Genomic DNA, 22513 nt, shown 5'->3' on the forward strand with positions numbered 1-22513 from the left:
GTGATGTCAACTATAAACCAAAACAGCGACATGCTTTAACCTTATTTAATGCTAGAGTAAAGCTGTTAAAAGGTAAGAGAGCCAAGTCAAGTTTATCAACAAAGTTCTAAAGAAACATTTCTATTCAGACTTGAACTGCCTGAATAGCTTGGATCTGCAGAAATCATTGTTTGATCATAGCATTTTGTGATCATAATTCCTACAGGCATTCCAAAACAAACAATATATCTGCTTCTGTTTGATCTGTAGAAATGTAACCTTAATCAATGACATGTTAACAGAGAGCAGTGATACAGACTAACAGACTTACGTGGCTTAGTAGCAGTAACAGCACCACAGCACCCTGCATGACTCCTGATTAAGGAAACCTCTGGACTCCTCTGACTGTAACTGCATTACACACACTCTCTCTTGGGCTGCACTGGAAAAAACACACACTCCGCCCAATACAGCCTTTACTGTCCTGACTGACAGAATAATACAGCATAGAGAGGTGATGAAATCAGTGGACCAAGCCAGAACCTAAAAGTCTCACAGCCAGAACTCTAAAAACACACCGACTATATCCTTATCCCTGTCTGCTTCCTATTGCTTCCATTCTATCTCCCATCAAAAGGGACATAAACAATGTTTGATCTACGGGGGACAGTCTTTTGAGTATTCTGATTTTTCAATTTGGAAATATCTAAAAAAAATCTGCCCCAAATTTCCATTAATACAGGTGAAAAATCCCCCAAAATCTATCAAAATTTGCCCAAATTATAGTAAAAAATGAATGTTTGTGAAAATTCCCAATTTTCATTTTAGAATTGCCCCAAATTCCTTTAAAGGTCGTGTTTTTTTTTTTAAGTGTCCAAATATTTCAATTGAAAATTCAACAAATCATTTGAAAATTTCCAAAATGTCCATCAAAATTCTCTGAAAATAAGTTCAAGAATTTTCTAAAATTTCAGAAGATAATTCCCTGACATTCTCCAAAATTTTAAGACATTTCAGATATGTTATATTAAAATATATATTTTCTGATGCAGTCCAGACTCTTATACTTGGACAAATTAATGGTATAAGTGAGACAATAAAACAGCTATGGTCACGTCCTGTTTGAAATAAAGGTACATCCGTCAACATAAATTAGAAAAAAAATAGAAAGATTTGGCAGCTGGAGGTTAATGCAACTGCCTAAAACAAGTTATCCCTGTGTAAAATAGTGCATGTTCTGTATCTGATCTTCTAACAAATATGTATTTCACCAAGATTTTATGATTGCAATTATTTAGGAACTTTAGATCTACTGCTGTAGACTGAGCCCTTCAGTCAGTACCAAAAAATCTGATAAATCTTGCATTTATTTGACATATTTGACATTGAACTTCACATTGAGCCAACCCTTTACTTTTCATGTACGGGGTCAGGAGTGAAGGCAGGAAGGTCTGTGGCCAGGGTGAGGAATGTAACATGAAGATCAGAAGCCCAAGAAGGGTTTGTGTCAGGTAAGGTTGGGGCTTACGGTAAAGGGTGTATGTTGAGGGAGTTAAGCTCCTCCCAACAGAGTGAGGCATGTCAATCTGTGGCCCCTTGCCCTCCCACAAGGGGACGCTCCCCTGCAACCAGCGGTCCAGATACAACTCCAGCCTGATCAAAGAGATGGACAGGTAGAGGTTGTGCTACTTCCCACATCCAGCCCTAAAATAGCCAGTAGCGTCATCCTCTCTTACCGTCACTGACTCAGACACAGACACATCAGCACATTCACCTCTTCTGGAAAACTGACATGTAAATGTTAGCACATCCACATACGCAAAACTCCCACACACGCATCAAACACACAGCCATACACTGGCTCATAGACACCTTTTTATGAATCACTCACTGGACATGGACAGCTGTGAGGTGACAGGACAGTATAGATTTAAAAACCAACGGTTGTGGTGTCACAGAGACTGGAGGCTTTGACCACAGAGAGCCGCTTCACAAGTGAACGTAAACTCTATCACAAAGCTGACAGATTCACATGGCTTTAGTTCTCTGTGTGTAAACAGTCTAGGTCAAGTTTAACACTAAAGTCTCGAGCTGAGATTTTGGAACCCGAACATAAAGAAAAAAAGCCTCTCTAGATAGGTTAGTCACGAGTGACCCTGTCAGCTCTCTGAAATTGAAAAATAGTCTTGTGGAGTCAAAGAGGAAAAATCTGTGTCACTTATTTTTGACATTACTTTGCTTAGGTTCAGTCATTTGTGGGAAATTTTGATTGATAAATCTGTTGTAGGTTTAAGAAAAAAAAGCCCCAAACTTCCTTTGATTTACACATTAAGCAGGGATTCTGTACTTAATTCTTACCAGGTTAGGTGTAATTTTTCCGACAGCCTTCTCCTCAAGCCATGGGTCAATTTACAAGACACTTTCACTGCCCATCTTCTGTCTTTTTCATTTAGTCAGTTTTCTCAGCACAAATAAACAGAAATACTACACCGCCCTTTTTAAAACTGAAAGCAATTCCTTTAAATACAGGTAAATAAGCTCACCTGTTAAAGCCCTCGTTTTGAAACTGCAAAGCCTCATTAGCTTACCTGGTAAAGAAAATGCCTTGTTTGTGACAGCATACCCCTTTGGTCTTGGCTTCACTTCCTGTCACAGCCAGCTATGATAACTAAACCAGTTCAGTTATTCCTTTTCATTAACAAGTAATTGGGTTATTTAAAAAAAACAACTTCTTAATACTTGTAATCAGAAAACTTTTGAAAGTGATCAGGTTTATGTTAATATAAAAAGTAGTAACATCACCCATTACAGAAAAGTCATGTGATCTCTCTTTAATGGTCCTTTGAACAGATAAGTTGTACTCAAACACTTGTGTTGTCAAAGTCATGGACAGGCATCATGATTTAAACCAAAAATAGAAACAGTGCAGTAAATGACACATGGATTTATTTTGTACAGTTTATACTACATATTTACTAAGAAGCTTCTCTATCCATGAAATCCAGGCTTGACAGGGACCTTTTCGGAGGAGTCTCCCCAGGCACAGATCAGGCTGTTCTGTACAGACATCAAGGTAAAGTCCTAGGCTGCAGTGTAAACGTTATGCATGGTCCTATAAACTAAAGGGCTGGAGCCTGAACCTAAAACGTATACTGTGCCAGTCGCGCATTTTAGTCGACACATTTAAAGGGGTTATTCTCAAAAAGTCCAAGTCTTTCAGATTCAGAGACTCCAGCTGGTAAGTTTGACCTCTTTTCCCCTGTAGGTCCAGTGCTCATTTTTCAGAAACTCGATGTACTACACTAACACAACAGCATGTGACTTAAATATATACCTTATTTAGATAGAACAACAAATTGGGGATAAAGTTGGAATGTTAATAAAGGATACTGACAGTGAATTTAAGGATAGGAAAAATAACAATCACATTTCTCAAACTGATGTTTTATAATTTCTGTGTTGGTGGAAAGCTTTTCAAAGCACTGGGCAGCTTTTAAAAACATATGGCTCACACATCTATTATCATCACTGACATCATGATCATGCATGGGGTACACATAACTCTGGAGCACAGATAATGCCATTATTCACCATATTCACATAGCAACCGTTTTCCTCTGACATCATGCTTAGGGTGCTGTATGTTCAGTATTGGTTTTCATGAAGTCCTGGTATTTTGAGTAACTTTAAATACAATTTAACATATTTTAAGCACATTAAGTCATATTTAGATGTTAAAGCTGCTGTTGGTAGTCACAGAGTAAACATCTGTTCAGAGAGAGGGACTTCGAATGTCAACACTATCCCTCCCAACCAGATTTCCTCTTAGCCCCCCAACACAGATCGGCGTGTGCAGTCATGATAGTGCCGAACTCATAACCAATCAGAGGATGTAGTAGGGGCTGCTCCTTAACCAATAAGGACAGAGGATTGGAGATTAGCTATGATTGGTCCGTCATAACGGGAATGAGGGGAATAATAACATTGCTTGATACAAAGGCATTGGAAAATGCAGAGATTTCGCAATAATCTCAAATTATTCCACTTACCGATGAGTACCGATGGGCATTACGACCTTTTCTCCAAACCCAGCAGGGAAAAAAAGTAACGTTTTCTACACCATTCCTACCAACAGCAGCTTTAAGTCATATTTAGAGGTTAAACAACATACCTAAGAACCTATCAGCTAACAGACGACAGCTAAAGCTAGCAGTCAACTACGTCTTAGCTAACATTTAGCAAGGAAGTAATTTCCTCACGGGCATGACTTGAACCAGGAATTTACTCATTTTATTTTGCATCATGGAAAAATTCTTGTAGCAATGCTAATAAAGTTACTTTCAACCTTTTTCTAGCTAACTGTATCACTAGCTAGCATTATTAGCGTGAACATTGACTGTTGTTTGACTGTAGCCATGAGTAATCTAGTTTTGACTTGAAACAAAGACAGATTTTCCCTTTTCTTTTAAGTTGCTGAACAACAGAGAAATTAAAACAATATTATTTGTCAGATATACCTCCAAATCTGGGACACAGCAGTATGTTGTCCCAGCAGCATTTTAGCTTCCCAGGAGATGACATCAGCAGAAAATGGCTGCTCTCTGAATATGGTCATGCATGTTTCTAATGACCAAAACAAAGGCTTCAGTATGACAGAAACAATGTAGCTGGTAACTTAATGACAAACAACTGCAATTTATATCAGTTAAAACTTGCCTCTGGTTTTTAAAGTGAAGTTTGTATTGAAGAACTATTATTTTAAATGCCCAGCAGGGGGAGACTTAACTATTTGCTGAAAGAAATTTCATTGTATGTAAACAGAGGAGAAAATGAAAATTGTATAGTCTCAATTACTGGTTTCAAGTCTTATTGAATACAGCATGATGTTCATTCTGTAGATTCTGTAGACCTGTCAACCAGGATAGAGATGCAACAATTCATAGCACTCTGCAATAAAAAATCTTGTCACATATCTTAGATAAAACCAGATGGGATTGCCAAAATGCTAAACTCAAAGTTTCTAAAGGGCTTTTGTAAACCACTGAATGAAGTCAAGGTGGCTGCCTTGAATCCACATACAGTCTATGAACAAACTATACTGTGCCTGTGATTCATCTTTTCTAAAAGTATCCATGTTGCATCACATGTAAAAAAAATACTTTAAATTCTTTTCATTTTTCTTATCACATAAAAGAAGGCATCACATCCTGAAGAAGACATTTCTCTGGTTCTATATACGGGAAGATAATGGCTTTAGTCACCCCTCTGACACAACATCAACACTTCTCCAGCACAGGAATGTGAGGAGTGTACATCCATTTGAGTATATTCAAGTTGTCTTTTCTACAGACTGATATTTGTCAAAGCAGAATAGCTGGTAGGAAGTCTCTTCTGATGGAATTTTCATGCTGATACCAAACAGACTGACCCATAGGGTTATGCGACACCTTTAGTTGCTCTGATTTTCCAAGTCTTTGATTAGATGGACATATTTTAGAAGATTTGCGAAGGTAATATACAACAAAATTAATGGTCTAGTCACCTGAGACAAAACATCACTTAAGCTGTTCAAAATCTTTGATTTTATCATTTTCACAACACAAAATCAACATAGACCTGCACTGTGCTGCTTCACTTAAAAGGTACACCTTCATTGTTTTAAATGGACAGAAAAAATAACATAATCCTCACTTGAGGTTTTGCTCAGTTTAAGGTCTGGAACTTGTTTTGCTGTACTTACCATTTGTTGATTTATTGACAGGCTAATGCCCATGAACCATGTGGATACTATCGTACTAGCAAACGGGAATTGCGTGGAGATATAAATTGGCATATACATAAACTCTGATGCAACTCCTGATTCAATGCTACTCATTCAGCTGTGTTCAGAATAGATCAACAGCAACCCTCTTGAATGACAGATCATAGGAACTAAAAGTTAAAATACATTCATTGTATTACATTTGTACATGCTACCTCTAAGTTCACATAAACAAAACGCACTTTTATCGGTTTCTTTGATTCACAAGAGGTTTTGGACGTCTTGGTTCAATGTTTCACAACTTTTTTGTTCAAATAACAACAGAACACTTGGCAACACTTTTTTTTGCCTGCAGTGTTTGATTTTTAACACAGTCAGTCTCTGCTGTTGTCTTGATTTGGCAAATTTTCTGTCGGTACACACACACACACACACACACACAATACACACATCCAAGTCCGCGCATGTAGCTTTCCTTCAGCTACAACAAACACACACATGAAAAATGTTGCAGTAAGACATCCAAGTATCCAGATAAACAGCTGTTTGGTGCTGCCCATTTTGCTACTGGTGCTGAGAATAAAATTTCTCACAGCTGCAGAGGGGTCAAAGCCTCTGCGGTTCCCAGTCTTTCTGCGCGTCCTCTTCATCCCTTTTTTTTTTGTTTTAGCAGCGGTCATCCTCGTCTGTGTCACTTAGCAATTCTCTTGCTCCAGCCGGGGTTGCCTGGCCAAACTGCTTGCGGAAATGCCCGTTAGGAACCTGCCAGGAGTGTCTGAGCTGAGGGGCGGAGAATGTGGCATTGACCCGCCCCAAGCTTGTCGCCATGGCACTCTCAAAAGTAAGCGTGTCCTGCTTATCCCCTCCTTCACTGCTGACCTCCTCATGGAACGGGAGGTAGGGCTCTGAGATGTAGCGGTGAGGAGATGGGTGGCTTGGTCCTGAAACCTGACTCCTGGAGGACCCCTGAAGGAGGTCCTTGTCAGCCCTCAGCGGGGGCTCAGTGGCACCGCTGGGGCCCTCTTCAGGCTGGGTCTGTCCCTCAGAGGAGCTTGCTGGTGGGGGTGAGGTATGAGCTGGGCAGGCCAGAGGGGAGTAGGAGATGTATGGTCGTGGGCGAGAGGGGGTCTGTGGCAGCTGCCGTCGATTACGAGGAGTACTGGACTCTGAGGCTGAATGGGAGGGGCTGCCTGATGTGGTCACCTGAAAATGACAAGTCCAAGAGTAAGGAAAGTACCGTTGATTTTTTTTCAAGAGGTCCACTTGCGGCACTTCCAATCACAGGTACTAAAACGACCCTTACTACAAATAAAGGCCGCTTTGGGTCACAAAAACAATCTGCTGAGTCTTCATGTTGTACTTGTACCTGTCTCGGCGAGGTGTGTTTGCGTCCTTCACTAGGTGAACGGGATTGTCTCCCCTCACATGAAGGCTCCCGGCTGCGCTCTTCAGAGTTGCAGCGTGACACATCAGGAGACAGTAGGTGGCGCCGTTCCTTTGACCTCCCTCTTTCATGACTACACGTCTCTCTGGGGTTGACTCTGGGACCTAAAGAGGTGTGCAGATTTAAGTTAAGAAAGGTGAGAGGAAATTTAAGTACCTCGATTCAATTTAGGAATAAGAAGAACCATCCATCTATACCTACACTTTACTCAGAGGAGGAGGCATATGGAAAGCTTAGATATTTAGAGGTGTCAATTAAAGCTGAACTGCAAGTATGGAAAGTTAAGGTTTGTCCAGCAGAAGATGGAGAAAGTTCATAGCAAGAACAACTATCTCATTACTGGGAGAATTGGGAGTAGGCAGACAGAGTTTGTGAAACACTGAAGGAGAGGAGGACGTTAGACTCTAGATAAGGGGAAATAATGTGGACATGCATAATGCCTAATCCAGTGTAGATAAGCTCTTCTTGCCTTGGTTCTGGGACTTACTTGACAAAAAACATTGGTGGCAGGAGATCCTCACTTGAAAACTGGCTGTTGCAGCCCATCTATCTTCATGTTAGCATTAGGGGACATTAGGAGACATTGGGGGCATGTGGTAGATTATGCAACTTATGGGTTTCATTACTTGCCCTTTTAATTAGAGAACTAGTACCTTGTGCTAATTTGAAATTCAGTTTAAAGGCTGAGTGAGTTTTATCCATATAAATTAGAAATATAAATAAAAATAAATTAAAGTAATAATACTTTTTCATTCAGTTAATAATTTTCCATTTCAATATAAACAGTTTCCCTTAAATCGAGAATGGGCACTCCAAATTTAAGTTCTCACTTTAAGTTTGAATTTTTATTTAATCTTAATTATGCTTGATATTCAGTATGTAATGAGGTCAATGCAGCTAAAAGTGTTGATTTACATAATCAAAACAGCTCAAATTCATTCATAATAACTTACAATTTTCGGCAGAGTCTAACCAACTTCTATACCCTGACCAGGCATGCTTTTCATCTAATTTCAATTTTCAAGGCAGAACATTGTCATGAGAATGTATCAGACCGGTGTTACAGTAGTGCAATGTATTGTGAGTGACCTCTGTAGCTCCTCTGACGAGGCCTGTACGTGTCGTCAGGACTGACTCTCTCCAGAGAGTGCTGCTCCTGCCAGAGGCCGTTCACACACTGGTCTCCGATGGTAGAGAAGGAACGCTTCATCAGCTTGTTGTCTGCTGACATCCCAGGCTACACACACATCAAACAACCAGAGAAAGAAATTCCAAAGTTACCACAAATTAACTGCAAAAGTATCTATCTGTCATGGCCACAAAAAATTAGTGTATACATTTACCTTTTGTGAATTTAAGCATTTTATTGATTCTTAACCCTCAAAGACCTAGACAGCTGGCGCGGCTACTTGTTTTTAAATGTTTGATAGCTTTTGAACCGTTAATCCAAGCTTTAAAAACTCAGTTACGGCAGACATTCTCAGCTCTCTATTGATACCACATGTGTCTCATTCAGCATTTTCAAAGTAAATTCAGGAGAGTCTGCCCCCCCCCAAAAGATGGTCTAGGCTTTTAAAGGTTAAAGCAGTTCCTCACCCTGGATTTGTTAGGAACTGAATAAAGCTGTGGATAAAGGTTAATCTTTATTACCTGTGGGTCAATAGCCAGCCTGGGCATTGAAGATGCTCTGATAGATGCTGTCCGCTGAGGGGATTTAATGTCTGTTTGGTCCTGCGTGGCCTGCTGCATCACTTGGTTATACCTCACTACATCAGGCACCTACACAAATAAAACAACAAAAACAGAGACGGCAAATGTATTCCTTCTTCCAGGTGTCCAGATTATACCAACAACACTTTACTGAGACTAGCTCTCCATAATTCTGTTTTTATTACTAACCATCATCACTTTCGGACAACCTACTTACAGGTATGTAGCTGTTAGTGAGGCGGGCTTTCAGCCTCCTCACTAACAGCTATAATGTGCCTGCCTGTAATGCAATACTCAGAAATTGAACATTTTAATATCAATCTAATGAGTTAAAAAAAAAAAATCACTCCCAGTATATTGTGTGCTGACAGAGAAATCAGCTATTCAGACCAAATTCATTTTTGCACCAGGCTGTAAATGTTTATTTTTGCTGTAAATATCAGTTTTCTTAAACGAGTGTGTGTGTGCTGCACTGTTCTGTTGGATAAAATATAATATTACTCTCTTGCAGTTATAAAATTAGCAGATGACATATCACTTGGAACCCCATGACTTTTCTAGTTTCTTCAGCCTCAGTCCACAAACATACCTCTTTCTGATATCTTCTGATTCACTTGTTTCTCATAAGGATTATACAAACTGGTGATGTATTTCAAGTTACCAGTGTGTGTAAATGGTGTTGCTGGTGATGTGGATGGAGGTAGGGCTGGTAGGGTGACCGGTATTCGTCATCCTCCTCCTCTTCCTCTCTCTCCTCCCTGGAGTGAGAGAGCGGCTGCAAGAACATATCTTGTGGTGAGATGGGGCTGAGAGCCACAAAACCTCCTCTTGTGCTGAAAGCAGAAACACAGACAACAACAGCCTTGTTACATACACACATGCAGAGAAATTGTAAAAAAGTTTTTTTCTTTTCCAAATAGCATAATTAAAAGCATAATGTAGATTAATGTAAGAGGAAGATTCTAGTGGAGTATTTACAGAGCAGATCCAGCGCTGTGCCTGAGGAATGAAAGAGCTTTAGCGTTGCATAGGATTTCTTGAGGCAGAGAGGAAGCATCCATACGCTGGAACATGGGAGCGTGTTTCTATGGGAAGGAAAAAACACAGAAGAGAGAGGGACATTAAAACAGGCAACAGTACCATAATGTCCCTTTAATGACATTTCCTGATATGGACATTTCCTAGCTAGAAGTTTGTGAAAGAATCAGTAAATTATCACTTAAAATGGCTAGTTTACATTGAAGTCTGGACCCAAGTATAGTCTTCTAAGTTTGATATAACAATGAATAAATACTTTTAGAAAGTTAGATTAAAGGGGTTCTAGTATTTCATCTTTAAAATGAAAAGAATGGAAATAAACAGGTAAAATCGGTAATAGAATTGCGTTAACGAAAAGTCAAACTGTACCTGTTCCTCAAGTTGTTGTCGCAGCTTCTTGGCCTTGCTCTGCTTGTAATAATCCATGATCATCATGGCAGCATAAATCTTCCCAATTGTCATGTCACTTGCTAAAAAAGGGTAAAGAAAAACATCAAACCATAAACAAAACCCTTCAGATGTACTTAATATATGTTTATATGTAAAACTAACTACTACTCCATATGGGGTAATTTTTCTTTGAAGACTTTGGGCCTGATCTACTAAGATCCCAAATAAAGAGCGCTAAATTGCATGTGCAAACAAAAAAAATTGCACCTGCTATGGCCGTGTTGCGGGCAGTGGTGGACTGTAACAAAGTAAATTTACTTCAGTGCAGTACTTCAGTACATTTTTTGAGTATCTGTACTTTACTTGAGTATTACTTGTCTTTTCCTCAATGGAAGGAAATGTTTTCACCGTCCTGAACCCAGCAAGGACCAAGAGGTTCAGGACGATGTAAAAATGTCCTTCTATGGAGGAAAAGACATTCACCTAAAGCGAAAAAGATGCTAGTGGTCATGCCAATGCACCGTCACATGCCTCATGTTATTCCCAGGACAGGATGGCATCTCAGGGCTTTAAAGATGATTGTCTCATGAACTGGCCTGCCTGTTCACCCGATCTCAACCCGACTGAGAACTTGTGGTCAATAATAAAGAAGATGATTTACAGTGATGGCAAGAAATACAGCTCAAAAGAGCATCTTCGGAAAGCCTTACAAGGTGCAGCACACAGTGTCAGCAGAGAAGTAATCAGAAACCTCACTAAATCAGTTTACCAGTGACCTCTGACCCTCACTGAAAGAAAAGGAGGTTATATTGGACATTTGAGAAACACTTTAGATTTGAAATGTTTCAAAGACATTAACAGTTTTATTTTGTATACAAATGTAAAAAAAAGTGTTGTTTTTGTTGAAGTTTGAATACAGTTGTAGTAAATATTATTATTTTCAATCAATAGAACGTTTAAAATGGTGCCTAGTTTTGATTTTTAGAAGTTATATGCTCTTATCACCAACTTGCATAATAATTTGGCACACTCATTTCTGCAGATTCTGCATTTATTTAAAAATACCGCCGACATACTTTGAAAAGCATCATTTTAACCACACATTTGAAGAAATATATTCACTATCTGACTTCTTCAGAAATGCAACTTGCATAATAATTTGGAACACAGTGTATACACGCAAACCTTTAGTAGATCGGGCCCTTTGTGTACTGTCAAGCTACAGCTGTAATTCAGACATCACCTTTATGAATGGGAACCAGAAGCTCCAAGGACTTCTGTGAAAGATGAGGCCAAATGACACCAATCTCCTTCTGCAGGTCCAGGTCCATCTGATTTCTATCCTCACCTCCTAGAGTTACAAAAAAGACAATAATACGAAGCGTATGTATGAAGCGTTAGGATAGGCTAGGACATGATATGATATGACATCACATGCAAAATGATACGAAAGGATAGGAAATAATAAAAATACAATCTAATACAAAGTATAGATATGTACATATGTGTCTATATGGAGTCATTATACTTAGTCTAACCTCTGGCTATCTTGACCTCCAGAGCCGTGCGGATGAGGGCCATGAGGGTTGAGGTGAAATGAACCGTCATATCGTCGTCTACCGGCATGTTCATCAGGACGAGTCTCTAAAGGCAGCAGCAACATTATTATTGTCAGTCACAACTAATGGACAAATAATTATCAAACATATCACAAATCCAAAGTGGAAGCCCAGAGTGACTCTGGGGGCTCATAGTCCTGTTGTATCGAGACAATCATGACTTAAAGTCCTCATCATCTCAAGATAAAATATTCTAAATGGTTCTTATTTTTGATGGTGAATATCATAAATGACACTCAAGAAAAGCTTGATCAAGGTTGGTCATTGGCAGGATACCATTGTGTTATTACATAATGAGTATCTATTAACTAAATTTAGTTAGTGGGTCATCTATGAATCTATTATTACGTGACTATTTGGAAAACAAAATGAGTTACCATTCACTTTCTGGGCTTCAAAGCAACAATAAAGTGTGGACTTTCTGTCATGGTTTCATTTGATGTTGTTTTTTTAAAGTATTGTTTTCAGAATAAAAAAAACTCTGAGTGATACAGAAGGATGGGAAGGACATGTATCTTGTTTTGAGACAAAGTGAAATAACTTTCACCATCAACTTATCACTTTGTGTCATACTGTGGAGTCATGAGTATTACGATTAACTGTATTTTTTGTAACTTTGCCTTCTCCAGTCGTTCTGTACAAAGAGCTTTAAACAGAATCTGCTGTGTAGTGTGACTAGTTCTATAAAAGAAGACAAAACTCACGCAAAACACTGCAGCGAAAGATTAGCATTCATCGGTGAAGGTGCATGCTTGCAGGCCAACAAAGAGCACGCACACATACACTTCATTACATGTTACACTCAGGCGGTGGCTGAAGGAGCATGCAGACAGGAACATGTAAAAAACAGAGAAGTAGGTATGAAGGACGTGAGAACATTTGACACACACACTTCAACAAATGACAAGATTTAGCATGAAGATGTTTGGAGATTCTTATTTGGTGCATCTGACTGGCTCACATAAATAAACGTTAACAAAGGCTCTCATTATACACCGTTATCAACAAAACAGATGGTGATATCTTATTGTTGTTGCCAAGATGCAATGCAAAGACAGGCAAATTATTACTGTAGCGCTGATCATCCGCCAATAAAATAAATTACCGGAACTTAAAGCTGCTTCAGCAAGCAACACTGCACCATGTAACCAACAGAAATAAATGCTTTGCTTTTCCAACGTATGACACACAAAATGAGCTTTTACACTGCTTTCCTCTGCAGTGCCTGTTCCTTCACTGTGTTTAAATCTACCTTATATGCCAACTTGGAGGGGCATTTCTTGCCCAGGCCTAGAGGTGGCGACATGTTGGTCAACATCTCATACATGTCAGTGTAATGGATACGACCACTGGGGGCGCCAGGTAGCGATGAAGATGGGGATGAGAAAGAGGGGAAAGAGGAAGGGCGGGAAACGGGATGTTTAAGGTGCAGGAGAATTTAAGTAATGGAGGAGGAGTCCGGGATTGATTGCCCGGTGGGCATAAGAGAGGAAAAGAGTAAAAGAAGGGGTGAAGGGTTAAAAGGAGGAACGAGAATGAAGGAGATACAAAAGAAAAGATTATTTTAAGTTATCACACAGGGGGAGAGAGTAAGAGTAGGAGAAATAAAACAGGTGTTATTCTTTCTATGCTGCCATCAGGGCATAGAAATCTGGGAAAGGAGAAAAATATCAGACAGGATGAGCAAAGAAATGACAGCCTCACTGGATCTGGTGCAAATATCTTCTACTTACCTCCTGTAGATTGTGACGATACTTTAAAAAATCATAACACCAGATCCAAAAGGTAGAAAGGGACAGGCCTTACCCCCAATAAAAATGTTCCAAAATCAGATTTAACCTCTGTTCAAATATAGAAAATATTATCGCTTATATTTCTGAATGAGGGATATCCTGTGCCTTAGTACCCAGAGACTTGAGTGTCATCATTCTTTGACTTGAATATCAAACCCCTAAAGATCAAGCAGGGTGGTGAAGGGAAGGAAAGGAGGAGGTCAGGAAGGACCCCAATCTAAACAGGGAACAAGTGGAGGGGGGGGGGGGGGGGGGGGGGGGGGGGGGGGCGAGGACCAAACCTTGCATGCCACCCTGTGAGGGCAGTTCTTTCCAAAGCCCAGAGGAGGTGAGATAGTGCGTACAACTTTGTACATCTCCTTATAGTGGACCCTACCACTGGAAAGAACATACATTGGTATCATTACAGCTTTGTAGTCAACAAGAAGGGGGAGTGGGGTGTGAAAGGCGGTAAAGTCCTCTCGTCCAAAACAAGAGATGCCTTATGACATCTTAACAGCATTTCAAAATACATATATCGCAACATTCAAAACAAGCACCTACTAAAAAAATATCAGTACTTTCATAAAGGCTGGTCAATTTTTATTCATAGTAATACTTGAGAGACAGAAACCCTCATAATGTTATTTTTCACATTTAATATTACAGACAGTGTCAATTAAAGCTGATGTTGGTAGGAATGGTGTAAAAAAACTACTTTTTTTTCTGCTTGGTTTGGAGAAAAGGTCATAATACCCATCGGTACTCATCAGTAAGTGAAGTAATTTGAGATTATGGCAAAATCTCTGTGTTTTCCAGTGCCTTTGTATCAAGCAATGTTATTATTCCCCTCGTTCCCATCATTACGGCCAATCAGGCCCCACTACGTCACCCTGATTGGCTGGGAAGCCACTACTTCCTCATAGAACGCGCACAACGATCTTTTGTGGGCAGGGTTACGACAGCAGAGAGGGGAGGGGTAGTGTTGACATTCAAAATCTCTTTCAGAACTGATGTTAATATCGCAACTACCAACAGCAGCTTTAATGAATGTTGATAACAAAAGTGTGTGTAATTGGGTCCATTTAAGTTTTAAAACCTGGATTCCGACATTGTTTGAAACTACTCAAACTGTAACATTTGTACTTTAAACTTTGGATAGAATGCTGTCAAAAGACAACATGACACTGACCAGGCAGCGCGGTCATACTCCCCCCAGATCCGGACAAACTCATCCAGGTGGTGAGGACCCAAGATGGAAGAGTCCCTAGTCAGGTACTCAAAGTTATCCATGATCACTGCTACAAACAGGTTCAGCATCTGTGACAGATGACAAACCACAGAAGAAGGAAGAGCAGTCACATTCAGTTATGTGAGATGGTATTTGCTGTTTGAAAAGTGAGAAAGATAGTGAATGGGATAAAAGTAAAAAGACAACATAACAGTGTTTGTACTTTAGAGGATTTGTTCACGCAGCAGTTTCCTCCTCTTACCAGAAAGGAGCTGAAGAAGATAAATGAGACGAAGTAGAAATAAGCGAAGTCAGAGCCACAGCCCCCCTCCTGGTCGGGCGTAGAAACTGCTGGGTCTTTCTCACACTTCTGGCCCCCCAGACAAGACAACATGATCTCCTGCCATGACTCCCCCGTGGCACTCCTGGACACAGACATTACACAAACAACATATGGAGGAAGAGAGGGAGGAGGGGAAGTAGGGATGATGAGGGATCAAGCAGTCCAACTCACAGTTTATTCACAGTTATGTGTGCCATCTGGAAGGCGCAATCAAAGCCTCAAGACTCACACCGGATGCTTCACAGACGGTTTCAGACACTCAAAATCTGAGGCCTAGTTCTGCAGTAATGACTACATTTATACAGTATGGTTGACCTTTTAAAGACTGAATATTCATGTAAATGGTTCATACTGCTCCCAGTTGTATTCTGGTTTTATTGCAGGTTTCCTGTCATCTGCAAGTTTACACATATAAACAGATGTGGTTTTGATCACATTTAAATGCACATGTGTTTGTATTTTGTCTTATAGAAAACCCCAACATGTAGAAATAAAAGCAATATCAACACTCAGCACTGTGGTCTGGAGAGCCAGTTAATTATTTGGCCAACTCTGGCAAAGACAAGCTGTTTACTCAGAAGGTAAATGGTTCCCTGCTCCATATATCATTGAGACTGAAAGCCCCTGGGGTACTTAGAAAACAGAGTCCCACTAGGTGAACCTAGATACATGATTCTGACTACAATAAGGAAAATATTATTCAGAAAGCCAAGTGTTGTTTGCACCACTGTTTGATCTCTGCTTGAAATATGCAACTAATGTTTGTGTAAGGCAAGATGAATGAAAAATAAAGTTCAAAGTTTCCCAAAGAAGAGAAGCTCTGCATGTGTCCTACCTGAACAGCAGCATCAGTGCACCAGAGAAGGTCTTAAAGTTGTTGTGCTGGGTGATGTGAGTCTTGTCACTCAGCTTAATATTCCCAAACACCTGATCCAAGTGGATAAAAAATATGTTAAAGACTTGGAAAAAGGATAAATGCATGACACTGACAATTTGAAAGAATTTACTCAGTCCGAAACATGGCTTTACTTATGCTATGCTATGCTATGCTATGGATTAAAATGTTTAAATTCATCTCCACAGAAACGGAAAATGATAAAGCATCCATCTCTTCTAACCTGCATGCCGATGATGGCGTAGATGAAGAAGAGCATAGCGATGAGCAGACAGACATAGGGCAAAGCCTTGAAGGACTGGACAAAGGTCCACAGAAGGATCCGGATGGTGTAACCCTGTCTCAGCAGTTTGATGAGACGAGCTGCTCGGAACAGCTTCAAGAAGCTCATGTTGAACGTATCAACGAACTGGAATATGGAAACAGGGGAGAGGGAGAAAAACATGTTGACTGGATGTTTTTCAAAGGGTGTCAGCTTGTTTTCAGGAAACGGGTGTTAAACCTCAAATAGAGACATACAACATTTTAAAGTATCTTGTTACTGGAATTCCTAGTTTCTTATTACCTGTAGATCGACAATGATCTCTGTGATGCTTCCCAAAACAGTAATGAAGTCAAATATGTTCCACGTATCTCGAAAGTAGTTCTGAAGAAACAGAAAAGATGCTTTAAGACACTTCCAAACAGGGTTTTGGATTAACATTCACGCTGCTTTGTCGTCTGTTTTCTCTCACCAGGAATCCAAAGGCCATGATCTTGAGGACACACTCCACAGAGAATAGAACAGTGAACGCTGTGTTCAGGTGTTTCAGTACAGCCTCATATGCCGGCGGGGCAGAGTAATACTGAAATAAAGGCAGCAGGGGTTAAAGTATCAGAAATGTGCAGTGTGAGTAGGATAAAAAAAGGTCACAGCAGTGTTTGACACCAGTCTGATATGAGTGTGAACTTCAGCCTGCTCCCTGCAGATCTACAGGTTGATAGAAGATTCCTCCAGACCCATAAATAGTCCTCCAGTCTCTGCACCTTTCATCCGTGGCACTATAAAAGGAGTCATTCCTCTGGGGGCGGCAGCCACAGTTAATGAGGTCATGCTAAATAGCAGCCTCTGGACATCATAGATCAATATTTAATACAGGCTGAGTCACCCCGCGCCTGTCTGTCTGAACAACTTGTACAGCCCCAGAAAAGGCCAATATGAGAAATAAATAATGGTGAGCGGGCCGAAAAAAAAACTTCAAGCATCAGCAGGTCTAAATGAAAACATTACAGTCTGCTGAAGTGGTACATAAAACAAACACATCGACTTATACACATCCCAAGTCTGGGACCAAATATGTTGCTCAGAAGAAAAGCCAGCTGTGTTTTCTTAATACCACAGACATGAGTGTGGAAAAGAGTTACTCTTATCATATTTTGGAGCAGGATGACAAAGGTAAAAACCATCATATCAGTTGCTTCCTCTCATTCTGATGCTACTTGGTTGAACATTTGTTGTCTGATTTCTGTTTTTTGTCTTTTTTTTTTTACTCTGTTCTCAATCAATCATTCAAGTTTATTTATCCCATGTGATCACAAAAGACAATTGCAGTGAAGTATATTGCCAGCAGCTCCTTCAATTAGTGCATGAAGCTCTTCATCTTCCTCACCTTCATCATCAGAACAATAGTGTTAAGAGCGATCATGGCCAGGACGGTGTACTCAAAAGAGGGTGACACCACAAAATGCCACAGGCGGTACTGGAACGTGTGCCGGTTCTGGGGCATGTAACGGGTCAGGGGCTTGGCACTGATGGCAAAGTCTATGCAAGCTCTCTGAAACACAGAACAAGAGAAGGAGGGATGAAAGAAGGATTAAAAATTACTAAAATTCTGAACAGCCTGACTGTCTGACTGATTTTAGGATAGGTGTTTCTTTTATTTACTTTCTTTTGGCTTGAAGCTAAAAAAAAAAAGTGTTCCTACAATAATGTTTATAGATTTATGGATTAAAAAAGACAATCCTTGAAGTCAGGCAGAGCGCATTTTATCTTTAGAAGTTCCACAGGCTGGACAGTCAACATGTTTGTTTTTTACAGAAAGTGATGATAAAGTAAGAAGGGACAGATTGGAAAGATGCACCCGATTTGAGAGTAAAGAAATTAAGGAATTTTTAGAAGACAAAAAATAAGACAGAAAAACACTGTTATGGGAGAGTGATTTCAGAGGGTCTTTTAAGTGTGAACAGATTCTACCTGTAATGACTTGAGTAGATGAAGCCTGTTGACTAGAACCAGCTAAGAACATCATAACTAGCATTTTAAAATGTTATCTGCTTGTACAGTTTGCCAAATTGCACACTTCCCTCACCTCGTTCTTTTCCAGGCTACACTCTTCCATCATCTTATCCCCCTGCTCCTGGAAGGTGATAATGATGAGAGCCACAAAGATGTTGACGAAGAAGAAAGGGAAGACGACAAAATAGATGACGTAGAAGATGGACATCTCCATCCTGTTGCCGTGGCTCGGACCTCTGTCCTCCTCCGTCACGTCTACTGAGTGCTGCAGAACCCTGTAAGAGAAGAGATATGACGCTAATGCTAAAGGTTTTAGAGATGGTGTAAACCACTGAAAATACATCAAACTGCTACAAAATGATTAATGAATCAAGGCTCTTGGATACTTGATGAAAAAAAGAAAGGGTTTTTATAGGAAAACTAGTGCAGGAAACATTCCTTTTTAAAAAAAGTTGTTCAAAATAATCATATTATTTCTTACAGCAGTTTTTAGTTTTAAGAACAACTGTTCAGGGGATCAGATGCCAATATACAATTGGTATGGGGATGTTGTTTCTTATTTTTTTCCACATTAGTCTGGGTTGGCATTAAACTGAACCACATGCACTGTCACTCAATGTTGGTTTAACCTTATTGTGAGATGAATGAACAATTAAATCTTTGTGAAGTTAAACACATGTATTATATTTCCTTCTTCAAAGGTCGGATTTGACATTTAGCAAAGAACAAGCCATTTGTTAAAAGGTTAAACTGCTCATAAAAGAAAATAACAATGAAGGATTGAAAATGATAAAAACTAAAGCTCCTGCTGAGTTTCGTCCTCCAGCACCACGCGCTCGCTCACTCACTGAGGCCAGCCCTCTCCTGTGGACACTGTGAAGAGAGTGAGCAGAGCCCAGACAATGTTGTCGTAGTGAAACTCATGCCTCCTCCACTCTCTCCTCTTCATCTCTTTCTTGTCCTTTCCGTAATCAATGTAGTAACCCCTGAAGGAGATAGAGAAAAGGTTATTACTTTATGAAGGGATGATGAAAAAAAATAATACTGGAGCAGTAACAAAAAAACAACAACAAATAAACCAAACAACACAAACACTCTGATAGAATCCTTTAGACTTGGAGATGTATCTATACAATTTTCCACAACTTGAATCAACTTTGATTATCAGGTGAAAGAGATGAAGTGAAAAAAAAGAAAACTAAGAAAAAAAGCTAAAAAAAATAATTCCATCTTAACCATTCTTTTGTTTTGTTGAAAGAGACAAGGTACAGGTGGAGAAGGAACAATTGAGAGAAAAAAAAGGAACTAATCATTAAAAGCCAGACAATGGTAAGAAGGGATGGATAGAAAAGGAAAACAGTGAAAGTAAGTAAACAAAAAAGACAGTAAAAGTCTAAACAATGAAAGAAAGATGAATGAAGAAAAAGAAGGAAATAAGAAAGTAGGATAAAAAAATAAAAAAAAGAGATATGAGGGAAGCAAAAGTAGTAAGGAATAAAAGGAAAAGGACAAAGGAAAAAAGGAAAATTACTGTAAGCAAGATATGAAGGAAAAAGAGGAAAAGGGGAGTAAAGTACAAAGTTAAACGAGGAAAAAGAATAACGTAAGGGGGTTGTACAGAAGATTGGAAAGAAGGAAAGAAACAGGAAAATAAAAGAAAATACATCAGAAGTAAGGAAAAAAGATGAGAATGAGAGGAAAGGGGGAAGGGGAAAGGGAGAAAAAGAGAGACATATATTAAAAAGAAAGAATGACAAATGTGATTGCAGGGAACAGGAAAACAACGTTATAAAGGGGAGTATTACTGGCAGTCCTTCTCGGTTGTCTTGGAGCTGTCAGTGCAGTAGAAAAACTTCCCCTTGAAGAGCTGCACAGCGATGACAGCAAAGATGAACATGAAGAGCTTATAGACGATCAGGATGTTAAAGACGTTTTTCAGAGATGTCACCACACAGTCAAACACAGCCTGGAGGAAATGAGACACACCAGAGGGAAAACATTGAATCAAATTTGGGATTAAGGATCTAACACATCTTTGTACTTATTTATGTATTTAAATGTCAAATGTATGCTGTCATCAATAGTAGAGCTTTTAGTGTCTCAATATTTACTCAGTATTTATGTGTTTGAACCATAGTTGGTATAAACAGATGGAAACCATTACAAATCATATACTTTGAGCTACCCCTACTGATTGGCTGCAGTATAGGTGCAGTTCCTCTATACATTATTAAAAGATGGGACATGGGTCAAACTATATAACCAAAATGTTAAGCTTTGAATGTTTTTTAATGCTAAAAATGTGGCATAATACTCTATAGACAAATGCAGCTTATGTGGCACTTTGTGTACCAGATTGGCAAAGTACAGCAGAAAGTGTCTTTCAATTTTCTATAACCATGAGTGCCCGCTTTATACAAACTCTGTTCTTTTCTATTTTTCTAAAAAATATTTTTCTTTCTCTATTTATTTTCATAAGGGCATTTGTGCCTTTACTACATAGGACAGCTTAAGAGAGCCAGGGAATGTGAAGAGTGAAGAGCAGGGGATGACATTCAGCAACAGAGTTGAACCAGCGACAAGGACTATAGCCTCTGTTAAGAGGGATGAGCTATAACCATAAGGCCAAACCTGCACTCCCAATAATCTGTTGACTGTGCCAACTTGGGGGATCTTTGTTGTTCTTTTATCAAGTTAAAGCTTCTGTGAAGAGTTACTAGCTGGTCATAAAACAAACTGATATCAATGCTAACATCTCTTTATACTCTACAAAGTAAACAAGACCATCAGTGACCGTCGGCTGTTTATTTTTATACTGTAACTTTCAATAATAATATGTGTTTTGCTGTTAAGTTAACAAAGGGCTTGTGACCAAGTGGCAACCTTTGGTCCAAAAATATGAGTCCAATGCGAAAGTGTTAAAAACTGTAGTTCATCAAGGATCCGCTTGAGGCTGGCTCCAGAAGTACCAGACACCACATACACACCAATTCAAGAAAGCTGATCTTTACAGCAGAAATAAACATGTTTACAGCCTGGTACAAAACACGAGTGTAGTCTGGATAGCTCATTTCTCGATCGGCACACACAGTGGGGGGGTGAACTTTTTTCTAACGCGGCAATTTCGAAGATATTGAGATTACGAGTCTTCCAATGAGAGGCACAGCTGACTGAACACTGTAGCTGTTGGCTAGGAGGCTCAAAGCCCGCCTCTTTACGTCACACAGGTTTGACAGCAGCAATAGGGCTGCCGCTGCCGATTGGCCTCATACTGCTCTTCAGAAACAGATGGCTGACGTCACGGATACCACGTCCATATTTTATACAGTCTATGGGCGTGACATTAATACTGCTGTTTAACCAGCAACCAACCACCCGTACTGTGCACACCCTGTGTCCAGATGTATAGGATGTCAGTGCATCACTTTACTGCAATGAGAGGAGGTGGAGATGAATTGTTCATCTTTGTATACAAGAGTAAAAAAAACAGACATCAAGGACTTGTGCCAGTGGTTGTACAGCTACACTAAAACCTTACAATCCTATTTATTATTACTAACACAATGATAGATCTTAAGCCCTTCTTACAGCAAATTGAAAGAAATGGAAAGCAAGACATAACCTTAAAAAAAGGATGTGGATGTTGTTAGCTGCAATCAAATAATGACCACGTCTTAACGCACTCAGACAGTCCTCCAGCTGCTTCTCGGGCAGACTAAATCCCTGAATTAACCCTTGCATCTCCTGTCTTGTTTGTTTATTCTCCGATGGTCTCCTCTTTGCCTCCTCTGTCTCTGCTTAGCCTCAGTTTCCTGCTTCATATGCATGAGTGTAAACACTTTGAAATGTCCCATCTCTCCTCCTCCTCTTCCTCCTCCTCTTCCTTATTGTTTTCTCCCAGTAGGCAGACTATGTTTGAGGTTTTAGGATCCCAGCCTTGACAACATGTCTTCATGCCCTGATGCTTGCAGTTTGTCACCTCACGGCTCATCGCCTTGTCTGTCTACTCGCTCTGTCTCTGCTCTCAGTTCTGAGACACCCAGCTATGAATGTTAA

General features: G+C 39.8%; 1 protein-coding gene across 1 annotated transcript in view; it reads right to left on the minus strand.

Moving 5' to 3' along the window:
* Nucleotides 1-2795: 2795 nt before the first annotated feature.
* The window catches only part of LOC117829929 (voltage-dependent R-type calcium channel subunit alpha-1E), a 115067-nt gene continuing 95349 nt past the window's right edge, over nucleotides 2796-22513 (minus strand). The window contains exons 31-50 of the mRNA XM_034707749.1: nucleotides 20263-20423; nucleotides 19306-19443; nucleotides 18531-18732; nucleotides 17832-17996; nucleotides 16917-17027; nucleotides 16748-16828; nucleotides 16406-16591; nucleotides 16123-16214; nucleotides 15207-15369; nucleotides 14906-15033; nucleotides 13194-13290; nucleotides 11861-11966; nucleotides 11566-11673; nucleotides 10302-10402; nucleotides 9873-9979; nucleotides 9556-9727; nucleotides 8835-8963; nucleotides 8274-8421; nucleotides 7107-7288; nucleotides 2796-6943 (exon numbers count right to left, since the gene is read on the minus strand). Of these exons, the coding sequence (XP_034563640.1) occupies nucleotides 6407-6943; nucleotides 7107-7288; nucleotides 8274-8421; nucleotides 8835-8963; nucleotides 9556-9727; nucleotides 9873-9979; nucleotides 10302-10402; nucleotides 11566-11673; nucleotides 11861-11966; nucleotides 13194-13290; nucleotides 14906-15033; nucleotides 15207-15369; nucleotides 16123-16214; nucleotides 16406-16591; nucleotides 16748-16828; nucleotides 16917-17027; nucleotides 17832-17996; nucleotides 18531-18732; nucleotides 19306-19443; nucleotides 20263-20423 (3114 nt within the window). The 3' untranslated portion in view covers nucleotides 2796-6406. The remainder of the gene's footprint in view (nucleotides 6944-7106; nucleotides 7289-8273; nucleotides 8422-8834; nucleotides 8964-9555; nucleotides 9728-9872; nucleotides 9980-10301; nucleotides 10403-11565; nucleotides 11674-11860; nucleotides 11967-13193; nucleotides 13291-14905; nucleotides 15034-15206; nucleotides 15370-16122; nucleotides 16215-16405; nucleotides 16592-16747; nucleotides 16829-16916; nucleotides 17028-17831; nucleotides 17997-18530; nucleotides 18733-19305; nucleotides 19444-20262; nucleotides 20424-22513) is intronic.

This window comes from Notolabrus celidotus, chromosome 2 (assembly GCF_009762535.1).
Source record: "Notolabrus celidotus isolate fNotCel1 chromosome 2, fNotCel1.pri, whole genome shotgun sequence".
Taxonomy (NCBI): domain Eukaryota; kingdom Metazoa; phylum Chordata; class Actinopteri; order Labriformes; family Labridae; genus Notolabrus; species Notolabrus celidotus.